The sequence below is a fragment of the Lytechinus variegatus genome, chromosome 7 (assembly GCF_018143015.1).
Source record: "Lytechinus variegatus isolate NC3 chromosome 7, Lvar_3.0, whole genome shotgun sequence".
Lineage (NCBI taxonomy): Eukaryota > Metazoa > Echinodermata > Echinoidea > Temnopleuroida > Toxopneustidae > Lytechinus > Lytechinus variegatus.
In genome coordinates, this window is record NC_054746.1 from 16,962,276 (window position 1) to 16,984,840 (window position 22,565).

The 22,565-nt window shown below is 33.7% G+C and overlaps 1 protein-coding gene across 1 annotated transcript in view; it reads left to right on the plus strand.

Annotated features, from left to right (window-relative positions):
* Positions 1 to 280: 280 nt before the first annotated feature.
* LOC121418589 (glycogen phosphorylase, brain form-like) overlaps positions 281 to 22,565 on the plus strand; it is a 42,935-nt gene continuing 20,650 nt past the window's right edge. The window contains exons 1-3 of the mRNA XM_041612539.1: positions 281 to 652; positions 11,013 to 11,114; positions 19,153 to 19,231. Of these exons, the coding sequence (XP_041468473.1) occupies positions 416 to 652; positions 11,013 to 11,114; positions 19,153 to 19,231 (418 nt within the window). The 5' untranslated portion in view covers positions 281 to 415. The remainder of the gene's footprint in view (positions 653 to 11,012; positions 11,115 to 19,152; positions 19,232 to 22,565) is intronic.

A 22,565-nucleotide genomic window follows, 5' to 3' on the forward strand; every position in this document is an offset into this window, starting at 1 on the left:
CATGAAAAATGAAAAGTATGCATTTTATATTACATAACATATTGGTAGCTGCTCGTACATACTGTCACATATCAAAACTTAAATTTCTAACAACTTTCTTAATCTTTGATGGATGCCTCTTTTACAACAAACTTTTTATTCAGGAACTCCCACTTCAAACAAAGTGTTGACGCCCTCTATCCATTCGTTAATGTACATGTTTTTCCGAGGCCAGCCCATCCCAGCTGACTGAATTGCACGTACACATAGACCGAGATGCAAATCCCACCCGCTGCTGCCCCGGTCGGCCCGGCGCGCGGGCACGCACCGCGCCGTACATATGCATCGATGGTCCAGGGCAGTTGAGTCGTGGAAGAGCAGTCGATACGGAAATCTGACGATTTGAACATTTCTTTTCTACCTCTTGACCATCAGAATGGCTCAAAGTGACCATGAAAAGAGGAAGCAGATTAGTGTGCGTGGGATACCAGGTATTGAGGATGTTGCAAACTTCAAAGCTAGTTTTAATCGGCATCTTCATTTCACCTTGGTGAAAGACCGGAATGTAGCCACTCAACGTGACTACTACATCGCCCTTGCCCACTCGGTCCGTGATCATCTCGTTGGCCGTTGGATCCGCACTCAGCAGTATTATTATGAAACTGATCCAAAGGTATGGTACTGTAGCGGTAGTGTAGGCCTAAATACTAACATTTTTAATCTAAACTCTAACCAATGATCTCTATTTTAGTATGACGTATGATGGGGTGTCCAAACTTTGCGCACTTTTCAAAAATATTCATCAGGCTTAATTTTGTTCACAAAATATTCATAATTTAAACAAAACCAATTCAAGAAATAGTTACCACATTGACGGCAAGATCGTAAACTTTAAAATCATGGACGAAAACGTAAAGTAGGTCAAGGGGTTTCGCCGTTAACGCGATCTCAAAATTCTATTCCGATCGGCGAATGCGGGCTGTGCTGGAAAATCGTTCAGTAAAAGTGTGACCTAACTTCGCGCACCAAAGCTTTTGTGGAGATTTAAACAAAAACTCAAGCTCAAAAAGTGAAATATTTATATCAGATTGATGGCAAAATGCTATGGAATCGGTTAGTACCACATTTAACTCACATTTTTGATGATTTCTTCTTGCAAAATGGTGATATCGTGATGCTTGTTGATTTCTTCAAAACGGGTGATAGCGGTGACAAATTTGCTGATCTTTTGCCAATATTTTCATGAATATTGTACTCATCCTAAAGAAATATTCATTGAAGGGTAATTTTAGGTCGCTTTTCACGTTGATGATGTCAGATTTTAAGGATATTGGCTAGTTTTTGAGATAATGACCGTCCGCGAAGTATGGACACGCGCGAAGTTTGGACTCACTGCCATATAAGCCTAACTACATGAACTAAGTCTTTTAAGACAGCTGGCACTGGCAAGTGGCAGCACCGTCTGTTTCGATTTTTTTTATAACTAAAAAAAAATTATTTCTCCTCATACATAGCCAGGAGGCTTCTAGAGAGTAAAAATCATTTACTAACGTATGCTTACTATCAACAAAGCGAGGGATTCGATTGCATTCATCTACACGTACCGTAAAAAACCTCAAACTTTCACCCCCAATATTTCTACTTTCCTTCTAAAAGATCTAGCCCTAAATCATGTATGGTGAGACTACCCCCATATCGACCACCTCTTTTTGAAACAGACCACCTTGCGCGCATTAAAATGATTGCGTATTACAAACGATACGCGCGGGAGAGTAGGCGCAGTATACGTAGAAAAGGTAAGAATCGATTTTACGAGAAAAAAAGCAACAAAAAGTAAAAATTTAGTAGAATTAATCAAAATTGTATTGACCAGACCCAAACCCCACTTAAAAACCAAGAAATCCGATAGAAAACGGCTTTAGAACAAATATCCGTTGTCAATCGTCGAATCATTTGCCGGAGCTCACAGTGGAACTAGTGAGGCGATCATTTAACATGTTGACATCATAGAACTGATATGGAAAAGTAAAAATATTTCGCCACCGCGACAAGAATCGGCAGTAAACTTAGTGTACCGCGGGTGGTCGGTTTCAAAAGACGGGTGCAAATGAGCAAATGTAAAATCGTCGTATTCGTTGTTCGTCGATATATACGCGGATGGAATCGGAGTCGCTGAGCGAAACATGGGAATCTGATCAATTTTCCGCAGAAACGAGACGAAAACTCGGTATAATTGATAAATATTTTCGCACATACGATGCTTAGAAGATTAGGTGGTCAATAAAACCCCCATTCCATAGAGATCAAGACCGCTGAAAAACCTTTGAAAGACAATGAACTTTGGTTGATCTTTCAGAGGTCTCTCAATGAACCTACAATGGTCTTTGAGGTCTTACAGGAGTCCTGACCAATCTTTCAGTGGTCTTCGTGGTCTTCATGGGCTCCAAAACTTTTTGAAACGGTTCAAAACAGTCTTACAACGGTCTAACAGGAAAATGGTCTTTCAGTGGTCTTTCAGCGGTCCTTCGATGAACTTTCAAAGGTCTTCATAGTCTTTCAATGTTCTTTCGGCAGTCTCTCAAGATTTTTGCGGAGATTACTGTAAGACTCATGAGAGATCATTGAAAGATCATTCAAAGATCACTGAAAGACCAGGCAAAGTCCATGGAAAGATCTCTATAAGTCTTTCAGTGGTCTTTCAATGGTCTCCGTTCTGTGGAATGGGGGCCTAAGGGGTAGTTCCAACCATACATGGGATACAACTTCATTTCCAACATTTCTACGATATTGATTTCATTTTTAAACAAGAATTCATTCAAAAAACAAGAAAAATGTTATGAAAAGATGGGACAAACTTGCCACCGTGTTTACGTGGCCATCTTGATTTCATTGCCTTTCGCGTGGCGACAGCACGCAAATTTGCATACTGTCGCTAAGCGAAAGATAATGAAATCAAGATGACTACTCGTACACAGACAGCACGCGATCGTGCAGCCGCCATTAGGGGTAATAAATCCAAAATTCTCCTGACGGCTCTTTGATTTTTGTCTTTATTTCATAAAAATACATAAAAAGAACTTGACCAAAATTAAGATTATTAATTATTCCGTTTTGGCCTGGAATGCACCAAAACGGGTAAAAAATTATTTAAAAAAAGGAAAAAAAAGTGACTTACTTCAGTTGTCGTGCAACTCCCTTCCCTGGCTTAACTGAACTTAATACATAAACATATGGCCATTGAGTCCCTGTACAGATCGAGTCAAAAACTTAGGTCTCTATAATTGGTATTGGAGTTCAGCGAAGAAACCAATATACATGTAACAGAGACTGAAGCTTTTGGTCTAAGCCTTGGACATCGAGGTATAGGCAATTTATGTGTATTTATTTAAGAGCAGCCAGTTCAGGAACCTTGCAATAAAAACATCTATTAAATGATCGAAACTAACACCAGCCAATATTACAAAGAATTAATTATCACAATTTGTTATTTAGTGCATCAGTTCTAAAAGGTGTGTTTATTAAACCATTTTAATGTTCATCATTGAAAAGTGTTTTGCAATAGATTGGACACCGGTGTGTTGGCTCAGTTGGTAGAGCATACATCTCAAAACCGGGAGGTTTGGAGATCAAACCCCGGCTGTGTCAGACCAAAAGACATTAAAAGATGGGAGTTGCTGCTACCCTTTTTTGCGTTAAACGATTAAAGGGATAGAACCTCATCAATCTGGTGCTGCACAGCGGCTGCCAGGCCCCAAGATCAATTGGGCAAAGCAAACTTTCAGAGTATTTGATTTCACGCCTGTTTCGAAAAATAAAATATGAATTTTTAGGGACAGTGATTTTCCGCGATCGCGGAAAACAGACGGAATTCACGGAAAAGGCCTTTTGAAACGGAAAGTGGCATTTCAAACGGAAAATCACGGAAAATGTATTTTCCCTCAAAATATACAGAATAGCAACAGAAATTACTCCAAAATAATAACAAAATGAGAATATTAAATGGCCACAAAACAAAACCCCCAGAAAACACGATCTCACTTCGCTACAATCATGACAATTCACACATTGTGATTTCTCTCGACATCAGCACACTCGATAATACCCCGCGATCGTACCCGGCCGGCCGGGTTGAGCTTCACATCGCTTCAGATCGCTCAACTGCACGGTCGTGTGTTGCTGCCCTCTACGTTTGAAGATGTAACAGCACGATATCGTGGTCTTAAAATCAAAGATGGCGGATTGGCGAAAGTCGTTGACTGATGATAACGATGTCCAAAAAACCCCAAAATTATCGATGAAATTTAATTTCACCGTTAAATAATGCTAATTATGTGAAAGGTGAGGATGTATGCATGCTAAATCAGTTTGAAAAATCATTAAATACACCAGCATAGATTCGATTAAAACGGATTCTATTGTGTTGTTGGTACAGTAGCAGATACAAATTTTGGCCAGTGCGAGTGTATGCGCTTTGATTTTGTTATTCAATGTGTAAACGGAATTGTCACTTTTCCGTGTGTACAACGTCTATGGGGAAACAGAATTTCCGTTTTCTGACGTGCTGAAACGGAATTTGAGATTTTCTGAAACGGAAAAGGCCATTTTTTGAAACGGAAAATCACTGTCCCTAAATTTTCTTCTTCTTTTTTTAATGGAATCCTTGTAAGATAATGACACAATTTACATCTACATGTACAGGTATGTAGATTCATCTGACTCATGCCTTACTCGGGTGCAAATCAAAATTTACACCACTGAAGAGAATACCTACTGATTATCCGAGCATGAAGACATACATGTACCGCATGAATATGGTATTGGTTTATTTGGGAGAAGATGCTCTCTCCGACCATAATGATTATTTGCCCATGTCATATTTTTTCCCTTTTATTGGAAACTTGTTAGATGTCAATTTTTTTTTTTTACCCACACAGTGCAATGATAGACTTACATTTTGGAAGTAAAAACATTAAAGGATGCAGCTGCTTTGCATTCTACTGTTGTTGTTTGTACATGTACGTGTAAGATTTTGTAGAGCAATTCCATAGAAAGCTTGTATGTACATCCATTGTCTTATATACATATGTTGGAACCCTAATTAAATGTTTTGTCTGAAAGTTGTTTCCTAGTCCATGTGTAATGCTCTCAAACTATATTTTGAGCATTTCAAAGATTAATAGAGGAAAATGAAAGTAGGACTTAAAAAAGGTTGTTGCATCATGCTTATCTGTCTCTTTCTAGATACTTTTTGTCCCCAGACACCCTCCTGTCTTTAGTTCTTTTGTTACTTGCTTAAATCTATGTTTTTATTGTTTGAATTTGAGTGGCGATGTTTGTCAATGAGCATTCTTCCACCACCACCACCTTTCAGTCATCTAGTTCTTTTGTTAAGTTGCATTATATTCTCTTAATCGTGTCAAGTTTTGATGTTTTTAAATCACCTATTTATATTGCATGTATATACCTGTAAATTGTACACAATTCAGCCTTTTGGCTGCAACGTGCAATGATTTTGAATAAAACCTTTTCAATTCAATTCAATTCAATTGTGTTGTATCATGTTTTTTTCTGTTGATGCCCACAATCAAAGTGTTGATTGTTGTAATTTGATTATGCAATACTTTTGATACCCTTGTCCATTTACCTTTTACACCTGGAAAATTCAACCCCTAAGAATATGGATATTGTTGTAATATAAATATCTTCTTTATCTAAAAATATTTTTGTTATCCTAACAACATTGTTCAGATTGTGAATATTTCAATTTTTTTCTCATCTTGTTCATTGTTTTATGAAAAATAAGATTACAGTACTTAACATCTTATCAGTAATAAATGTACTTGTTCCATTCATCGAAATTACACCCCAAAATCAAATATGGAAAGACCTTGGTGAGGAATTGTGTGTAAACGATAAAATCACATTAACAAATACTTCAATATTTAAGGAAAAAAGAAGCATACATGTAGTTGATATTTGATACCAAATTTGTTATATGGGATGAATATTTCTCAATATATAGTTTTTATGATTTGGCCAATAGCCTCAATATACATGTACGGTATTGACTTCAACTTTTATTAATTTTTTAAATTATTTGAATTTTGAAACCTACATGTAGAAACAGGTCTAGTTGGAATTTATGATATCTTTATGCTAGATGCAACTATGATCATGATCTAAACTGGACTTTACCAACTGGACTTTACCTATGAAAACATGGGTCATTCATCCAAATCAAAATGAATTGAAATGTTTGTACTAATTGCAAATGAGGTACATTTACATGTACTTTGGTTGTTTGGGAACTTAGTCATTATATACTTGGAAACTGTTAGTGATCATTAGCTACTGAGCACTCTTACCATGAAAGTTGCTGCATGTGTAATAATACTGTTACCTTACATGTAAAGTCTTTATGAAATGGGGATCCAGGATGTGCATAGTAAGAAATTACATGTGTATGTGTGTGGATACATGTATAAATGAAAATTAAAATATCATATATGCCTAATATTACCTTATTTTACATAATTTGATTTTGATGAATTTTTTGGTAAACTGTGCTCCTTTTTAAATGTCTTTTACTCATATCAACTTTTTAGTGGGGTGGAGATCTCTACTTTTAATTTAAACCACTTTGGCACTTTCATAATGTTGTGGTTAACTTAAAAGGGTAATTAATTCTGACATTACATGTAGGCCTACATTTAATCGAAATTGAAAAAAAAAATGACGAAAATGCACTCTAAGAAAGTCTTATCAAAGAAAAAATAATTATAAATTGTCAGTTTTGATTTTTGATGCGAACTCCTCTATGTACATACTGTATACCGTGTCAATGTTGTGTGCTACTATAAACTCCACAAATTTGTTATTTTGATGATTAATAATGATATTGCTTATGAATATGATTTATATTAATCTTAAAACTTGAAATACATGTAAAATAATGTGATATTTTGTATATAATGACAAATGGGGTGCTGCTCACATTTGATATAAATTTAAAATAGGGCCTACATGCACATGTACAGCTTTACTCTTTGTTGGAATTTTGCCAAACTGTCACAAAACCAACTTCACATCACAGTGGATATTGCTGGTTTAAATTTTATCAGTCAGATGGCAGGTCCACAAAAAGTAGCTTCTTTAATCCAAGTGATATACATGGCGAGAGGGTTTTTGCATTGTTAATGAGCTTGGTGCGGACAAAAACACCTCTTTTTATTCAGCCGTTGCTCCTCTATTAAATATCATGTTTTGGTATCTTTATAAAGAAGAAAAATCATTCTTTCAAGTCATGTTTCTGGATAAAAAAAACATTGTAATTGGTGAAACTTTTGATTTAAAACATAATACAAAAGAATTGTTTTCATGCAACATTTTTTTTAGTTTTTACACTAAATTTCTGTAGGAGCCCAAGAAATATTGGGGTCATTTTCATTTGGTCCTATGCCAATTTGACCAATTTTCAACTCGTCTGCAACTATCAATTCACCCAATATCCACATGGTCTAATTGCCATTTCGTCCACTCACCATTTGGTCTAATAACCAGTTGGTATGATATCCATGTAGTCCATATACATGTACCATTTGGTCTATGAATTAGACTAAATGTTAATTTGGCAAAATGGATGAAAATAAAGCAAGTATTAGACCTACTGGTTATGAGACCAATTTGTCATAGACCAACTGGTGATTAGATGAAAATGATGATTGGACCAAATGATTACTGTGTGGTAATCTCTTCAAATAACCCACGGCTGTTGTTCTGAAACATTATTCAGCCAATCAGAACTCTGGATTTCTTGCCACTCAGAATTTAAAAAAATCTTGTCTTGTTTCTTGATGGAAAAGTTGGCTGCTGACCCATCTAAAAGATGCCACATACATGTATCAAGAGTGACATTGTATTAAGAAAGTATAGAGTTTGAGCTTTCTGATGATATGAATAGATTTGTGCCCAAAACAAAAAGTTTTACACAATTTGCAAGAGAAAACAGAGGAAGAAAATTTTGTTTGAGGCATCTTTTCAGGCCTGAAATTTGCTTATTTATCAAAATATTTTATTCAAAAGAAATTACCAATATAAAAGAGTAACATTTACTCTTTACTATGGTGCCAAAATAATCAATTTTACTTGAGGAGAAAGTGGTTAAATTCTTTGAGAAAGAAAGTTTCAATATGAATTCACAAGATTTTGCAGGGATATGAATTTAGCCATGAGAGGACTTGGATAAATCTTGCTCATTTGCTCATTATGTAGCAGAGGGAGTAGGAACTGCAGACTGACTGTTTATGACACTGGTCTCTCTACCTTCCTAAAACTAGTTTAGTGGAAACTAGTTTAACGTGTAATGAGAACAGACAAAGCGATCTTCCAAACTGGTTCATAAAGCAGCATAGTTTACATTTTGGTATGCATGTAACTTAACAGAGACTAGACAAATAGTGTATGAACATGGTGGATTACTCTCTTATTTATTTTTCTAAAAAGTGATTAAAAAATATTTTACAAATATTCATACATACACTGTATATGTAAATTGAGATCTGTTGAAATTGCAGGATTTACTCAAAAGTATTTCATCATCTATTGCTTTTAATGTGGATACCCCCCCCCCCCTCCTTTGACATGTAGTTTACCTTATTTGATTGGATGTAGAATTTTTATTATTTGGTCCATTTATGACAGGTCTATTAATGGTTTCATGCACTCATTTTGTAAGGCCTGTTATCTCATTCAAATGTTACTATACTTTTTCTGTATTGGACAGACCCTGGGGTCAGTAGGGGTGTCGTTGATTATAACCTATTACTCTCGTTGTTCAAACATCCCTCTAAGTTTATTGTACCAGGATTAAGAGAAATTCCATCTACAAGTGATATTTTATATTAAACCTTCTTCAACAAATTTGTTTAGTGCACCATGTGGGTCGGCCAATTAGCAGCATATGGGGTTGCATTTCTCTGGCCTAGCTTCATGGTGTTACGATTGATGGCATGATGCAGCAGGATACATCACGTGTGTATACCATCAGAACAAGGTGGATGCATTCATAATCACGGTTCATTCTGTGAGACTAGACTGTACGTGCAAGCTCCCAAATTACAAATGGCAGATCTGTAGCCTAATTCAAGTCACACTTGAGTGTTTTTGTTTGTGTTCAATGTAATGATGTAAACAAATTTTATTTGTTGACATCATGTAGGCCCTATTTTTTAAGCCTTTGATAATTGAATATAATCATAATAATTAACCCTTTGATTGTGGGTATCAACAGAAAGACAAGATAATTACTGACCAGTTAACTTTGCCCTTCATATTACTTGTCTGTAATGAGTGTATACATACATGGTGATACTGATTCTACTTGTCCAATTGTTCATCGAGAAAGCTATCTGTTATTTGAAGAGAGACCTGTGTGTATTGTTGAATAATGGCCTGAGGGCGCACGATGCATTATACATTATGAAGATTGTGAGCATGTCCTCACGCCTACATGTTTCACAGTGGTGATGCTAATGCACCATAGATTGATCCAATATCATTATTATGGGGTGACACAACATTTGCTCTTGTGACAATTGCTCCGGTCTTGATATGTCAGAGGATAAAGGGTTTAGGATTGTAATAGAGTTTTTGGTTCAGAAAGATGTAAGGATAAGGATTAGGGTTTATCTACATGTACATGTAGTTTGGGAGTTAAATTGTATGTTTGCCTTAAAGGAAAATTGGAATAAGTTAGCTTGTACAAAAATAGAAACAGATTAACAAAAGTTTTAGAAACATTGAATAAATAATAAGAAAGTTATGAGCATTTGAAATTTAGATCATTATTGTAATGTACCGTATATCTACTATTGGGAATGCAACCAAGATGTGTGACGTCACATGTGAACAACTTTCCCATAATACTTTTGTATATTTCTCTTAAACTGCCTTTATCACGTCTATCGGTAGATCATATATTCTTTCTATAGGAGGGCATGTGATACAGAGTTTTGAATTATACAATATGGATGAAGAGTTTGTATCAACACAAGAAAGAGCAAAAAGAGACATTTTTGGGGTATTTTTATCGTCCATCAAAGGAAAGTTATTTTATATGTAACATCACACATCTTTGTCGCATTGCTAATGGGAGGATCTCCATACATGTAGCATTTTAAGTGAATGCAATATTTAAATGCTCATATCTTTCTCATTATTTGTCCATTTTTTCTGAAACTTTCCTTTCTCTTATTCTTTCAATTTTTTGTTTCCATACAACTAAACCCACTTGTTCCGAAGGTTTCATTCCTATTTTTCTATCGCGTCAATTGTCGCTGGAGCAAACGTCATGGAACCATATTATTATAATGAGCTTGATAGTTGTAATCTGTATTGTGAATATCAATCAGTATAATGAAGAGATGACCTGTATTAATTCTATTAATTCTTAAAAAAAAGCAAAAGTTTTCTGAAGAATACTTTAATCATTACATTATACATATTGGTACCCAACTTTTCAACTGAACAGGTACATCTAGGCCTTCTTTGTAACACAGTGCAATTTCTGTTTTAGGTGACAAAAGTTAGAAATTGAGTGTGTGATAATAACGAGGTGGTTTGCTTTTTTTCGTGCAGTTTTTTGTATAAACTTAAATTTCATTGCATACACAAATAAAAGTATAATTAAATGCAGAGGGCGCTAAAAGGGAAGTACAATAATACATAAAATCTGCATAATCCATTGTTGAGTACTATGGTACAATAGTCTGTTGAGAATACCGGCCACATTTTTTTAGATCATTCTCTCAATATTTGTTAATCTTAGCTGGGATTAAAAATATAAATACATTATACATGTATATTGTAGCTTTGCTTTTGTCATGTACATGTAGATAAGCTTGAGAAAACAATTTATAATACTTTGTCTATGATTAACTGTTTACATATATTTATAATTCATGAAAATATCAATTTGTTCATCTTACAAATAAAGGGCTTTATAATAAAAAGCAAGTTTTTCCTTCTCTTTTCAGCGTGTGTACTACCTCTCATTGGAATACTATATTGGACGTACCTTGACCAATACCATGGTCAATCTGGGTATACAGGGCCAATGTGATGAGGCACTTTACCAGGTGAGTTTACCTAGCTTTATAGCCTCCTGTTTTAATAAGACGTTGTTATTACCAGAAAGAATACAGCAAAAGGTCTTAGAAGTATTAGCAAGACAACGGTAAATAAGGTTTTAAATGTCCTGATTCATAGAACAGACCTGATCAGTGCTGAAATATCTGAATCCATACATGCAACCTTGCAATTACCATGCAACCAAAAGATGAAAAGTGATTTTAAGATTTTTTAAAAAAAAATTCTTCAAGTAATTGAATTACATTTTCACATTAATCTTTCTGTTGAAACAACCTACATTTCCCAAGTGTGCAGAGATTTAAAAAAAAGGATCTGATTTTGTAATCAGGTTTATGTATGCACATGGCCTAATATTATCCAAGGGTTGTTTCTCACCCAGGATGTCAAGAACTGACCGAATCATGGGGCACCTTTCGTGATTGAAAGGAAAACAACTCAATACAAGCCTTTAGTGTTCCCTTGGATCAGCTCAAGTGAGCTGTCCTTCACGAGTAGAGTGGACGCTTTCCACTGCCTTGGAGATTTAGTTACCCTCATCCTCTTACCTCGGCTGTCTGCCCTTTTACCCACTGCATTTATTACTGGGTGTCACCAGTAGACCGAGATGTGATGATGGATAACTTTGCTAGCTCACATACTTCTTAATTCACATGACTTAATGTATATTCTTTCATTGTAATTAAAGTATATAAAAATGAATTAAAGGTCAAGTCCACCCCAGAAGAAAGTTGATTTCAAATAAAAAAAGAAAAACACTGAAAATTTCATCAAAATCGGATGTAAACTAAGAAAGTTACAACATTTTAAATTTCTGCTTATTTCAAAGCAGTTATAATCATGCACAACTCAATAATATACAAATGAGAGAGTTGATGAGGTCCCTCACTATTTCTTTTTTTTTTCATTATATGAATTTTATGATTATTGCAATATTTATAGATTTGACCGAAATGACCAACTTGACTTAAAAAATAAATTGACAAACTGCAATAGATTAGTAATTCCAAGGAGGAATGACATTTTGTTTCACATGACAATAAGGAAAAAATGAAAAATACATATTTTTTATTGATAAGTTTTGCTTAATTTCACAAAACAGTGATATGCACATCCTGGTCAGTATGCAAATGAGGAGACTGAAGACATCATCCACTCACTATTTATTTTGGATTCTATTATATGAAACATGAAATGTTCTAATTTTCTTTTCATTTTCCAGTGAAACAATGATTAAATCCTCCCTGAACACATAGAATTAGCATTGTCTAATGGTTCAGTCAAGTTATATAATGTGTAAAAAATGAAATATTGTATAATTCAGACAATAAGAGAAAAAAGAAATAGAGAATGAGGGACATCATCGGCTCTCTCACGTGCATGGCACTGAGTTATGCTGTTTTATGAAAAAAAAGGGAAACTTTAAAATATTGTAACTTTGTTCTTTTACATCCTATTTTGATGAAATTTTCAGCGTGATGCTATTTTAATTTTTCTCTATTTATTCAAACATTTCTCTAGGGAGGACTTGATCTTGAAATAAGGAGAAATATGATTTTGAATATATATGCAAATACAAAAATTTTCAGATTTTTGAATTTATTTCACATTTTTCTGTTTATATTTCCCTGACATGAAGATATGGTGTGTATCATGTTTTCCCATGACAATTGCTTCATAGTGGATATGGAATCAGAAACAAAATGGTGTGTTCAATGTCCCTTATTCCTGGTGAGTGTTTCATAAAGCTGTTCGTAAGTTAAGAGCGACTTTAAGAACGACTGGTGATCTTTTCTTGTTGTAAATGGTATATACATTGGCGATGGTTAAGCGCGTAAGAAAGGTTCACCAGTTGTTCTTAAAGTTGCTCTTATCTTACGAACAGCTTTATGAAACGGCCCCCTTGTCTTTAAAGTAACGTTTTTCAGATCGCAATTTGTAGGAAAGTTTAAACGCTGAAAAACATGCATTTGAAAATGCGATCATCCCAAATTTTATGACCTTCAGCATCAGGAATGCATGCTGAATGCAATTGAGTGTTGTTGAAACGTCGTCGTTAGATTTGCTCTTGCATTGGAAGCCTACACAAGCATGTGCTAGAATTGACCTATCTTGTGATGGGTCAAACTGTGCAGTAAGTTGCACTACATGTATAACGAGAGGGTAACTGACATATCAGATTTATAATTTTCGAAACTGAACACTGCACCCCTGATCATGCTTAAGTGGGCAATTCCAAGCAAAAGTGGACATTTTCCAAAAATTTATATTGGCTCTATTTCAAATCTGGATCAAATTTTTCTATCAAAATTCATATGGGATTTCATAAATACAAAAGAGAAACATAATTAGCCACAATTTTTGGTCTCACCTGCGAAGCAAAGTGAGACTATAGGCGCCGCTTTTCCGACGGCGGCGTCAACATCAAATCTTAACCTGAGGTTAAGTTTTTGAAATGACGTCATAACTTAGAAAGTATATGGACCTAGTTCATGAACCTTGGCCATAAGGTTAATCAAGTATTACTGAACATCCTATTAGAGTTTCATGTCACATGACCAAGGTCAAAGGTCATTTAGGGTCAATGAACTTAGACCATGTTGGAGGATTCAACATCAAAATCTTAACCTGAGGTTAAGTTTTTGAAATGTCATCATAACTTAGAAAATATATGGACCTAGTTCATGAAACTTGGACATAAGGTTAATCAAGTATCACTGAACATCCTGCCTGAGTTTCACGTCACATGACCAAGGTCAAAGGTCATTTAGGGTCAATGAACTTTGGCCAAATTGGGGATATCTGTTGAATTCCCATCATAACTTTGAAAGTTTATGGATCTGATTCATGAAACTTAGACATAATAGTAATCAAGCATCACTGAAAATTTTGTGCAAGTTTCAGGTCTCATGATTAAGGTCAAAGGTCATTTAGGGTCAATGAACTTTGGCCGATTCAGGGGTATCTGTTGAATTACCATCATAACTTTGAAAGTTTATTGGTCTAGTTCGTTAAACTTGGACATTAGAGTAATCAAGTATCACTGAACATCCTGTGCGCGTTTCAGGTCACATGACCAAGGTCAAAGGTCAATGAACTTTGGCCGAATTGGGTGTATCTGTTGAATTACCATCATACATGTAACTTTGAAAGTTTATGGATCTGATTCATGAAACTTGTACATAAGAGTAATCAAGTATCACTGAACATCCTGTTTGAGTTTCAGGTCACATGATCAAGGTCAAAGGTCATTTAGGGTCAGTGAACTTTGGCCGAATCGGGGGTATCTGTTGAATTACCATCATAACTTTGAAAGTTTATTGGTCTAGTTCATTAAACTTGGACATTAGAGTAATCAAGTATCACTGAACATCCTGTACGCGTTTCAGGTCACATGACCAAGATCAAAGGTCAATGAACTTTGGCCGAATTGGGTGTAGCTGTTGAATAACCATCATATCTCTGTAAGTTTATTGGTCTAGTTTATAAAAAGTGGACATAAGAGTAACCATGTATCACTGAACATCTTGTGCGAGTTAGAGTAGTATTCAAAGTCAGCACTGCTGCTATATTGAACTGCGTGATGCAGGTGAGATGGCCAGAGGCATTCCACTTGTTTTCTTACGCATCTCCTTATAGGAGAATTCAAACCATACAAAAAATTCCAATCATGGGACTACATACATTTTTTTAAACTTTATTTTCAATTGAACAGAAAACTGTAGCTTGTTTTGTAAAATTTTCTTTTGGATAATCTGAATGTCATCATTTTACATCATATCAAAAGAAAATTTAAAAATATAACTAATTAGTTCATTTTACGTTGCCTGTGTATGAATATTTGAGATGTCACTCTATAAATGGGTATGGGTTTATGTTTTAAGTTGTAATTAGTAAAAAAAATAATCCAATTTTTTAATATACATGTAATGCAGCATATTAAAGCTAGAACGACATAGAATCCAGTCAATAATTCAACATTGTGATAGCCATGATAAAGTTCACAGAGTTTGAGCAATATGTTTTCTCCTCAAATATGCATGTCCATTTTACATCACTCCTTTACCATGTTTATGAATATTCATATCTCATTAATTCAGTGGATCAAAATGTTATTATTTTGAAAAGTGGGTTTCAGCAGCTACTGTCAGGTACCATTTTGTTGCAAATAACTATTTAAATATGGGTGATATCTTTGTTTGAATGCAAAACACTTGTTTCTGAATGTCACTCCGTGACCTTGGAACTGCCCTTGTGTTTTCTTTGATTTGTAAATTTTGCATTTCCAATCATGATTCATGTTGCTGTTGAAATTTGAAAATTTGAATTGAACACACCCTTGCAGTATTCTACTCCTTTTCCTGGGGTTAATACTCTCATTGGGGTTAGGTTTCCATTTTAAAGCCAATGAGATATCACTTGATTTGAAATTATACCATTAATCAGAAAATAACGAAGCTTGAGTGATGGCGATGCCATGATCTCTTAGTCTTTTGACTGTATCTTTTTTTTGTATCTGACAGTAACAAAGTTTGATCTTTGTTAGGAATTCACCTGATAATTTGATGCCCATTCCCTGGTGACCCATGCAGTCTCATTCTCAATCGCATCAATTTTAATCTCCTTGAAGCATTCCTTTGCTAATCTCAGAACTCTTCATCCTGCTTCCTTGTGTGTCAGTGTTCGATGCACCTTCGCTACAGTATACACACTTGCCAAGTCTGAAGCTCCTTGCACGTACCTACATTACATGTACATGCCTGTAACAGCAGGTTCATGCCCTGAATACCATCATTTAAAATGTGACTGCGAGTTTGCGTCCGTCGTTCTGGCTTATTAGCAAGTTGATATTCCCTGTACGTTTTCAACAGAATCAAGGGATCAAGGCCTGGCGGGTGACTTCATTTATTCATTAATTGATGAAGTCTTCCAGGCTGTTGACATCAATTGTACAAATAAATACATGTATGTCCTCATTTTCTATCATTTATTCAGGATATGTGTGCATTCACATTTTCCCCAGGTATTGCTCTAGTATCAAGGAGAAATTTATACAAGATGTAATTTTATTGATCATTTTCAATTCAAATGAAAATGTAGTTTGCAGTCTTGAGATTCATTTTTGTATCTCATAACTGCCCTTACATGTATATGTACTTCAAATACATTTCAGGGATAAATGGGATGTTCTAACATGTGTATAATTGCAGGAAAGTGCATGAAATGTCTAAGGATCGATGATTGCAGTTGCGTCCAATAGGCAAAAGCTCATGCATAAACAAGCCCCTTTTAAAATGTATTTTTTCATTCTACATGTAGGTACTTTGACATTGGTATTTTGATAGAGAAAGATGAAATATAGACAGTCTCCTAAGTGATTGTAGTCAGTCAACATTTGCTTTCCCATTTTTATTTGATCTTACACCAACTTATTTTCTTTTCTTGTGCTTTGTCTTGTCTGAGGTTAGTGCAAAGTCTGATTGAGCACCAGTGTAACCTACTTTTTTAAGTATTCATATTTCATACAATATGAGTGCATGCATTTTAGTGGGTTTGATATTGTACATGTATGTACATGTAGATGACAATGCATTTTCAGATGTACATTTCTAAAAGTTCTACATGTGATTGTACAGTACATAATGTACTTCCATGTTGGAAAAAAAAGAGCATGCTGATCAATCTGGAAATATGATACGAAAATATGAATAAAAATAACATGCCTTTTATATTCTTTACATTTCATGTTTCCTTGTATATATGACTGGATAATGTTGGGAACCATTGACTTACGTTTTCTTTTAATTATAGTCGTATACTTTAATAAAGTAAGCAGGGTTGGCGGATTTAAATCACGTTGATTTAAATCGTGATTTAAATCGCGATTTAAATCACCATGATTTTTTTTAAAAAATCATTGATTTAAATCACTTCCATTGAAACATGTACAAATCATGGACAAAGTATTTGTTCAATGCAGTTTTAATTCTTCAAGTCAACTGAAAAACTTTGAATTAACTTTATATCAATAAAAGATCAACAAAGTCTTCATATCTACTTAAAACAAATTAAAATCAAATTAATAAAATCAGGTAATTCCTTAAAAACTACAGATGTATGTTGTCAATAGGTACTCATTTTTTGTAAATTATGTCGAGTTTTTCTTCTGAAATTTTACATTCTTTGTCAGTTATTATTAGTCAATTTCTTTCTTAACGTAAAGTTTTCACATAATCCAAAGACTTTTCAGAGAGTAGTTTGTAAAAAAAAAATATATAATATATAAAAGTCGATGAGAAAAGGTTTGTTGGCAGTTTTCCAGTTTTGATCCTTCGCCTACACATAACTACTTCTGTCATGTAAAATAAAAAAATGATACCTGCATGTAATCAACATATTTAACATGCCTCTTATTTCGTATTGTTACATTTATCATACATTTGATGTTTTGAATAACATAATTATAAAAATCACATTAACATAATGTAGTACAGTCATAATTTGACAGTTGAGAAAAGCTTTCTCTTATAAACCTTTTAAGTCACTGCAGCCCATTTTATGTTCAGTGCTACAAATAATGGAAGTTTTGTATCTGCATGTAATAATGGGAAGAGCTCTATAACAACAATTTGCAAAACTCAGAATAAACATTTAACACTGTATTTTAACGTTAAGATGCAGGTACTTCAGTTACAATCATTGGCAGTTGTAAGCTGTGTCTCATTTAAAATAAAATACTTCTTTTTGTAATACATATGTTGTAATTTAAGCAGTTTTGCAGTTTTTATCCTTTAAGTTAAAAGTAAGTAGATTTTTTTTCATACTTCATGGATCAAACAGATTTTTTTGTAGAGAATATGGGAATAAAAATTGTAGATTAATGTAAAAAAATCACAGTAACAGAATGTAGTATAGTCACCCTTTGACTAAGCTATCTCCTATATTGTTCTCCAAAACTGAGAGTTTTGCATCTATATCTGTAGCAAGAGAAGAGCTTTTTATCAAAAAGATCCTTAACATATACAGTTGTAGTCTCTCTTTGACTATTGTAAAGCTGTGACTAATTGAAAAAAATCATTGATTTGAATTATTTCTCTTACAATATACATGAATACTAGTAATTGGCAAAGGGTTTGTTGGCAGTTTTGATAAGGGATTTTTTCTCTTGGATTTTTTTAAATATTTGAATGAAAAATCCCAGAGGGGAATTTTCTCTACTCACTGGGAATTCCCTATGGAATATTCCTTCATAGGCCTATGTATGATAGAATTAAGTTCAGATACATGATTCCTCAAATTTATTTTTAATTGTCCATTTTTACTGGATTTTAATTACAAAATATGTGGTTAAGAACAATATTAGGGGTGAAATGTATAACATCAATATTGATGTCATTGTAAGAGTAAGGGGGGATAATTACCCTTTTTTTCGAAGGAACTTTAAAAAAATCAAAAAAATAAAAAAAATCTGATTTAAATAAAAAAAATCTGATTTAAATCAAATAAATCCGATTTTTTTGATTTTTTTAAAAAAATCAAAAAAATCGCCAACCCTGAAAGTAAGTGTTTTGTATAAATAAAGAATTAGAATCAACATAATTAAAAGCTCTCATCTTTAAAATAAGTCCCCATAAAAATTGCCTGTAGTATTTGAAGATTTATGAATTTCTTGTATAATGTACAAAACTGTAAAGAATCAAAAATATTATTGTGCCATTTCATTTTTATATTTATTTTTACATAATGTATTGTTCCTATCCTTTACAGCAGTATCAGAATTAAGTCACTAAAAGTCATGGTTGATTTCATTTTATATTTCAATTCAGTATTTATTAACTTTTAATTTTTACATGTATATTCATTTAAAGGACCCCATTGGAAAGGCCATTTCACCTGTCATTGGTCCTCCTGTCATGGATAAACTTACCTATGAAGTCAGTCAGTTATGCATCTGTTTTTCACAGTGATCTTTGAAATGAATGAATTATTTTGAATTTCATAATTTTGTTGTTTTTTCTTATGTAATAGCTTGGTCTGAATATTGAGGAGTTGGAAGAGCTGGAGGAAGATGCTGGTCTTGGAAACGGTGGTTTGGGCAGACTGGCAGGTTAGTATGAATGCTATTGAATTCAGGGTCCTGTTTCATAAAAAGTTACTATCATAGTAAGTTTATAGTAACTTTGCCATTCAATGGTAACTTACCATGGTAACAATACTAATCGACCAATCAGAATCAAGGATTTCAGGGAGGCTGCCATTGGATTGCAAAGCCAAGTATGCATCAGGCCCTGATTTAGGAATAGAAACAATTTTTTCGAAGAATAACCCAAGATTCATTTTTTTCTCTTTTTTGCTATTAAAAAAAAATTATATTCTGTTTGTTTTTAATAATGTATGTTCTACTGTGTATTTTTTAATATAAAATTGTGATAAAAGGGATAAAGAAATACCCAACAGTCACTTTGTATAGAAGTTGTATTTGTATTGTAATTTTGGTCATCAACTATTTAAAGCAATGTTGTGGATTAAATCCATAACGTATCAGTGAGAAAGAATGCATATTCTCACCAGAAAGTATTGTATAATTCACGATAGGATGAATCTTGTGTCAGATATTGTTTCCAAACACTAGATACGATTCTCATTCTAGGAAAATACTTTCCATGGACATAAAATGTATTAAAGGAATTAGGATTAGCTCATGAAACTCTTAACTTTACAGTATGTTATTAAACACAATTTTAAAGCCAGAGAATATTTTTTTTCAATCTAAACAAGGAAACATCTGTTCCAAGAACGGGAAGTTGAAAATGATATCGTTTCTTTTTTTTTCACTTTGGTCCAGAGTTTTCACCAATTAAGAACCAATTTTGCTGTTGATATTACATTGTGTTTCAGATTAATAGTAAAGGGGTACTCCAGGATGAAAATTATTTTATCTGAATAAACAGTAAAATTCACCAAGCAAAATACTGAAAATTTCATCAATATCTATAACAAAGTCATTAAATTTAATAGTTTAAACATATTTGTGAAGACAGTTATATGCACATCGTCTTGAATATTCATTCTGTGAATTGATGACATCATGCCCCACTTTCCCTTTTTTCTTATATGTTATGACATGAACTCTTAATTACTTCATATTTTCGTATTTCATATTTTACTATGTGTGCACATATGATACAAACATGTCTCCCTTTATATAATAAAATAAGTTGCAGCAATTAATATCTAATGCATCGGACCATTTGTCAAACCAAGTTTTATAATTCTAGGAAAAAATTGAATAAACTTAATTTCTTATAATAAAATACAATAGAACAAGTGGGGATATGACATCAATTTGATCATAAATATTCATGAATGTAACTTCTCTCAATGCAAATGTTCAAAACATATTCCTTGTCCAAAATTTTATCAGATTTTAAGTGTAATGTTTGTCTGATTTTGTTTATCAGATCAAATCATATTATTTTCAACCCCTAAACTTTAAACCAATAAACTAATATGCCTAATACTCAATTTTTAGTTATTAGAAAATCTAAAATGTTTTGATTAACCAAGTTTCAAATTCATGACTTTTTGTGTTTTCTACATGTATAATTTACTCATATTTCCACTGACTTGCTGTTCACTTCCTTCATTCCTGAATTTTGCTTTAATGACATAGTGTAGTGTAACTGAATTTTAGAAATATTTTGCACATTTTTTTATGTCAGGTTGGATACATTTTATATAGCCTGTACATTGATTCCTGTGCTGCAACTGTTTGCTGGTCCTTTAATGTCAGTAACTTGATGCTCGATGCCTGCAAATGTCTCAATTATGTAGGCCTGTATATAATTATCGCCCTGTATACTTATCACCCCGTTTACACTCCATCATCACTATCCTATTATTCAAGCAAAGGCACATGAACATTTGAAGGTGAAACATGACCTGAGAAAAAGCAAAGAGCAAGTTCTATGTCCCATGTAAATCTTTTTTTTTCTTACAAGAGACATTTACTTATATTAATACAGAATTTCCACTTGTTATTTGTTTATTTATTGAAAAATTCAGCTTCAATTTAAATAAAGATCGGGACCATTGCTCGATAAGGGCATTCAGGATATTTTTTTCCCCATTAAGGCCTAGTTTACATTTTTAAGCATTATGACATGATTCCTGTGGAAGGGCAAGGGCATGACACCATCGTGCACGTGCTAGGCCCGTGCATACTGATCAAAATGCCAATCCAGAATCCACTCCACTCACCATGTCGTAAGGATCCTGGATATGAATCAGTTCACAATATTTTTTTTTTTTTGGGGGGGGGATTCCACTTGGAAAAGACAAGTTGATGTAATTTCCTTCTACTCCATTATAAAATCAACATTTGAAGTGTCGGCTGGTCAGATGATATAAACACATCATTTGGACGAGTCTAAGAAGTGAGCAAAACAGGATCCATGGTCGGGTCAAGTTCCTCACTTGAAAAGGTCAATGATGTCTTGGCACACACATGTATCCATTTCTGCAGGAGTGATTAAAATGGGTTCTCCGTTTATTGACAACTACCCCATAGAGAAATGATGTTCATGCTGGATTTCAATGTACAACAAAAAAGAAACAGCCTGCCCTACATGTATGTTTCTTGTTGTTTAAAAAATACAAGATGATAAATGATTTTCTGTAAAAAAAGATTATTTTCAATATGTACCTGTATTGTGTGTACATTTTTATATATATATAGAAATTGAAGAGAAAAATTGAGGGTTTCAAGTACGTGAAGTCTGCTTGAATATGAAATTTCAAAGTTATTTGATTATGATACTGTAATTATGATGTCAACATTACAGTGGATTTACATTCTTCAACAAATTGTAAATTACAACATCGGTGCATTTTATATTGTAGGGTAATGAAAATAACTGATCTGCTATGGTATTGTAGTAAGATCATAATCAACATTATTTAAGGGAAATTGTGTAATGTTCAATGCATGTTTAAAAATAATAAAACATATAGACCTACTTATGTGCAGTGCATACAGACCTGTATAAAAATGTAAAGTACCATTGTAGTTTTCAGTCACTTCATCTGTAATAGTCATTAAAGCTGATTTTGATTTAAAGACAATTTTACAAGCTTACAGTATGTATTATCGGCAAAAGACATGGACCCGTGTTACAAAAAAAAGTGTTCTGGGGCTATTTTACAAAGAGTTGAGTATGACTTAAGTCACACTTAAATGCCTAGTTGCATGCAGTATAAAAGATCATGACTTGAGAACACACACCTGCAATATGATTAAAGGGGAAGTTCACCCTGACAAAAAGTTTATTGTAAAAATAGCAGAAAAAATAATAAAAAATATTGCCGAAGGTTTGAGAAAAATTCATCAAATAATTAAAAAGTGATTAGAATTTCAATTATTTGATTTGTGACATCATATG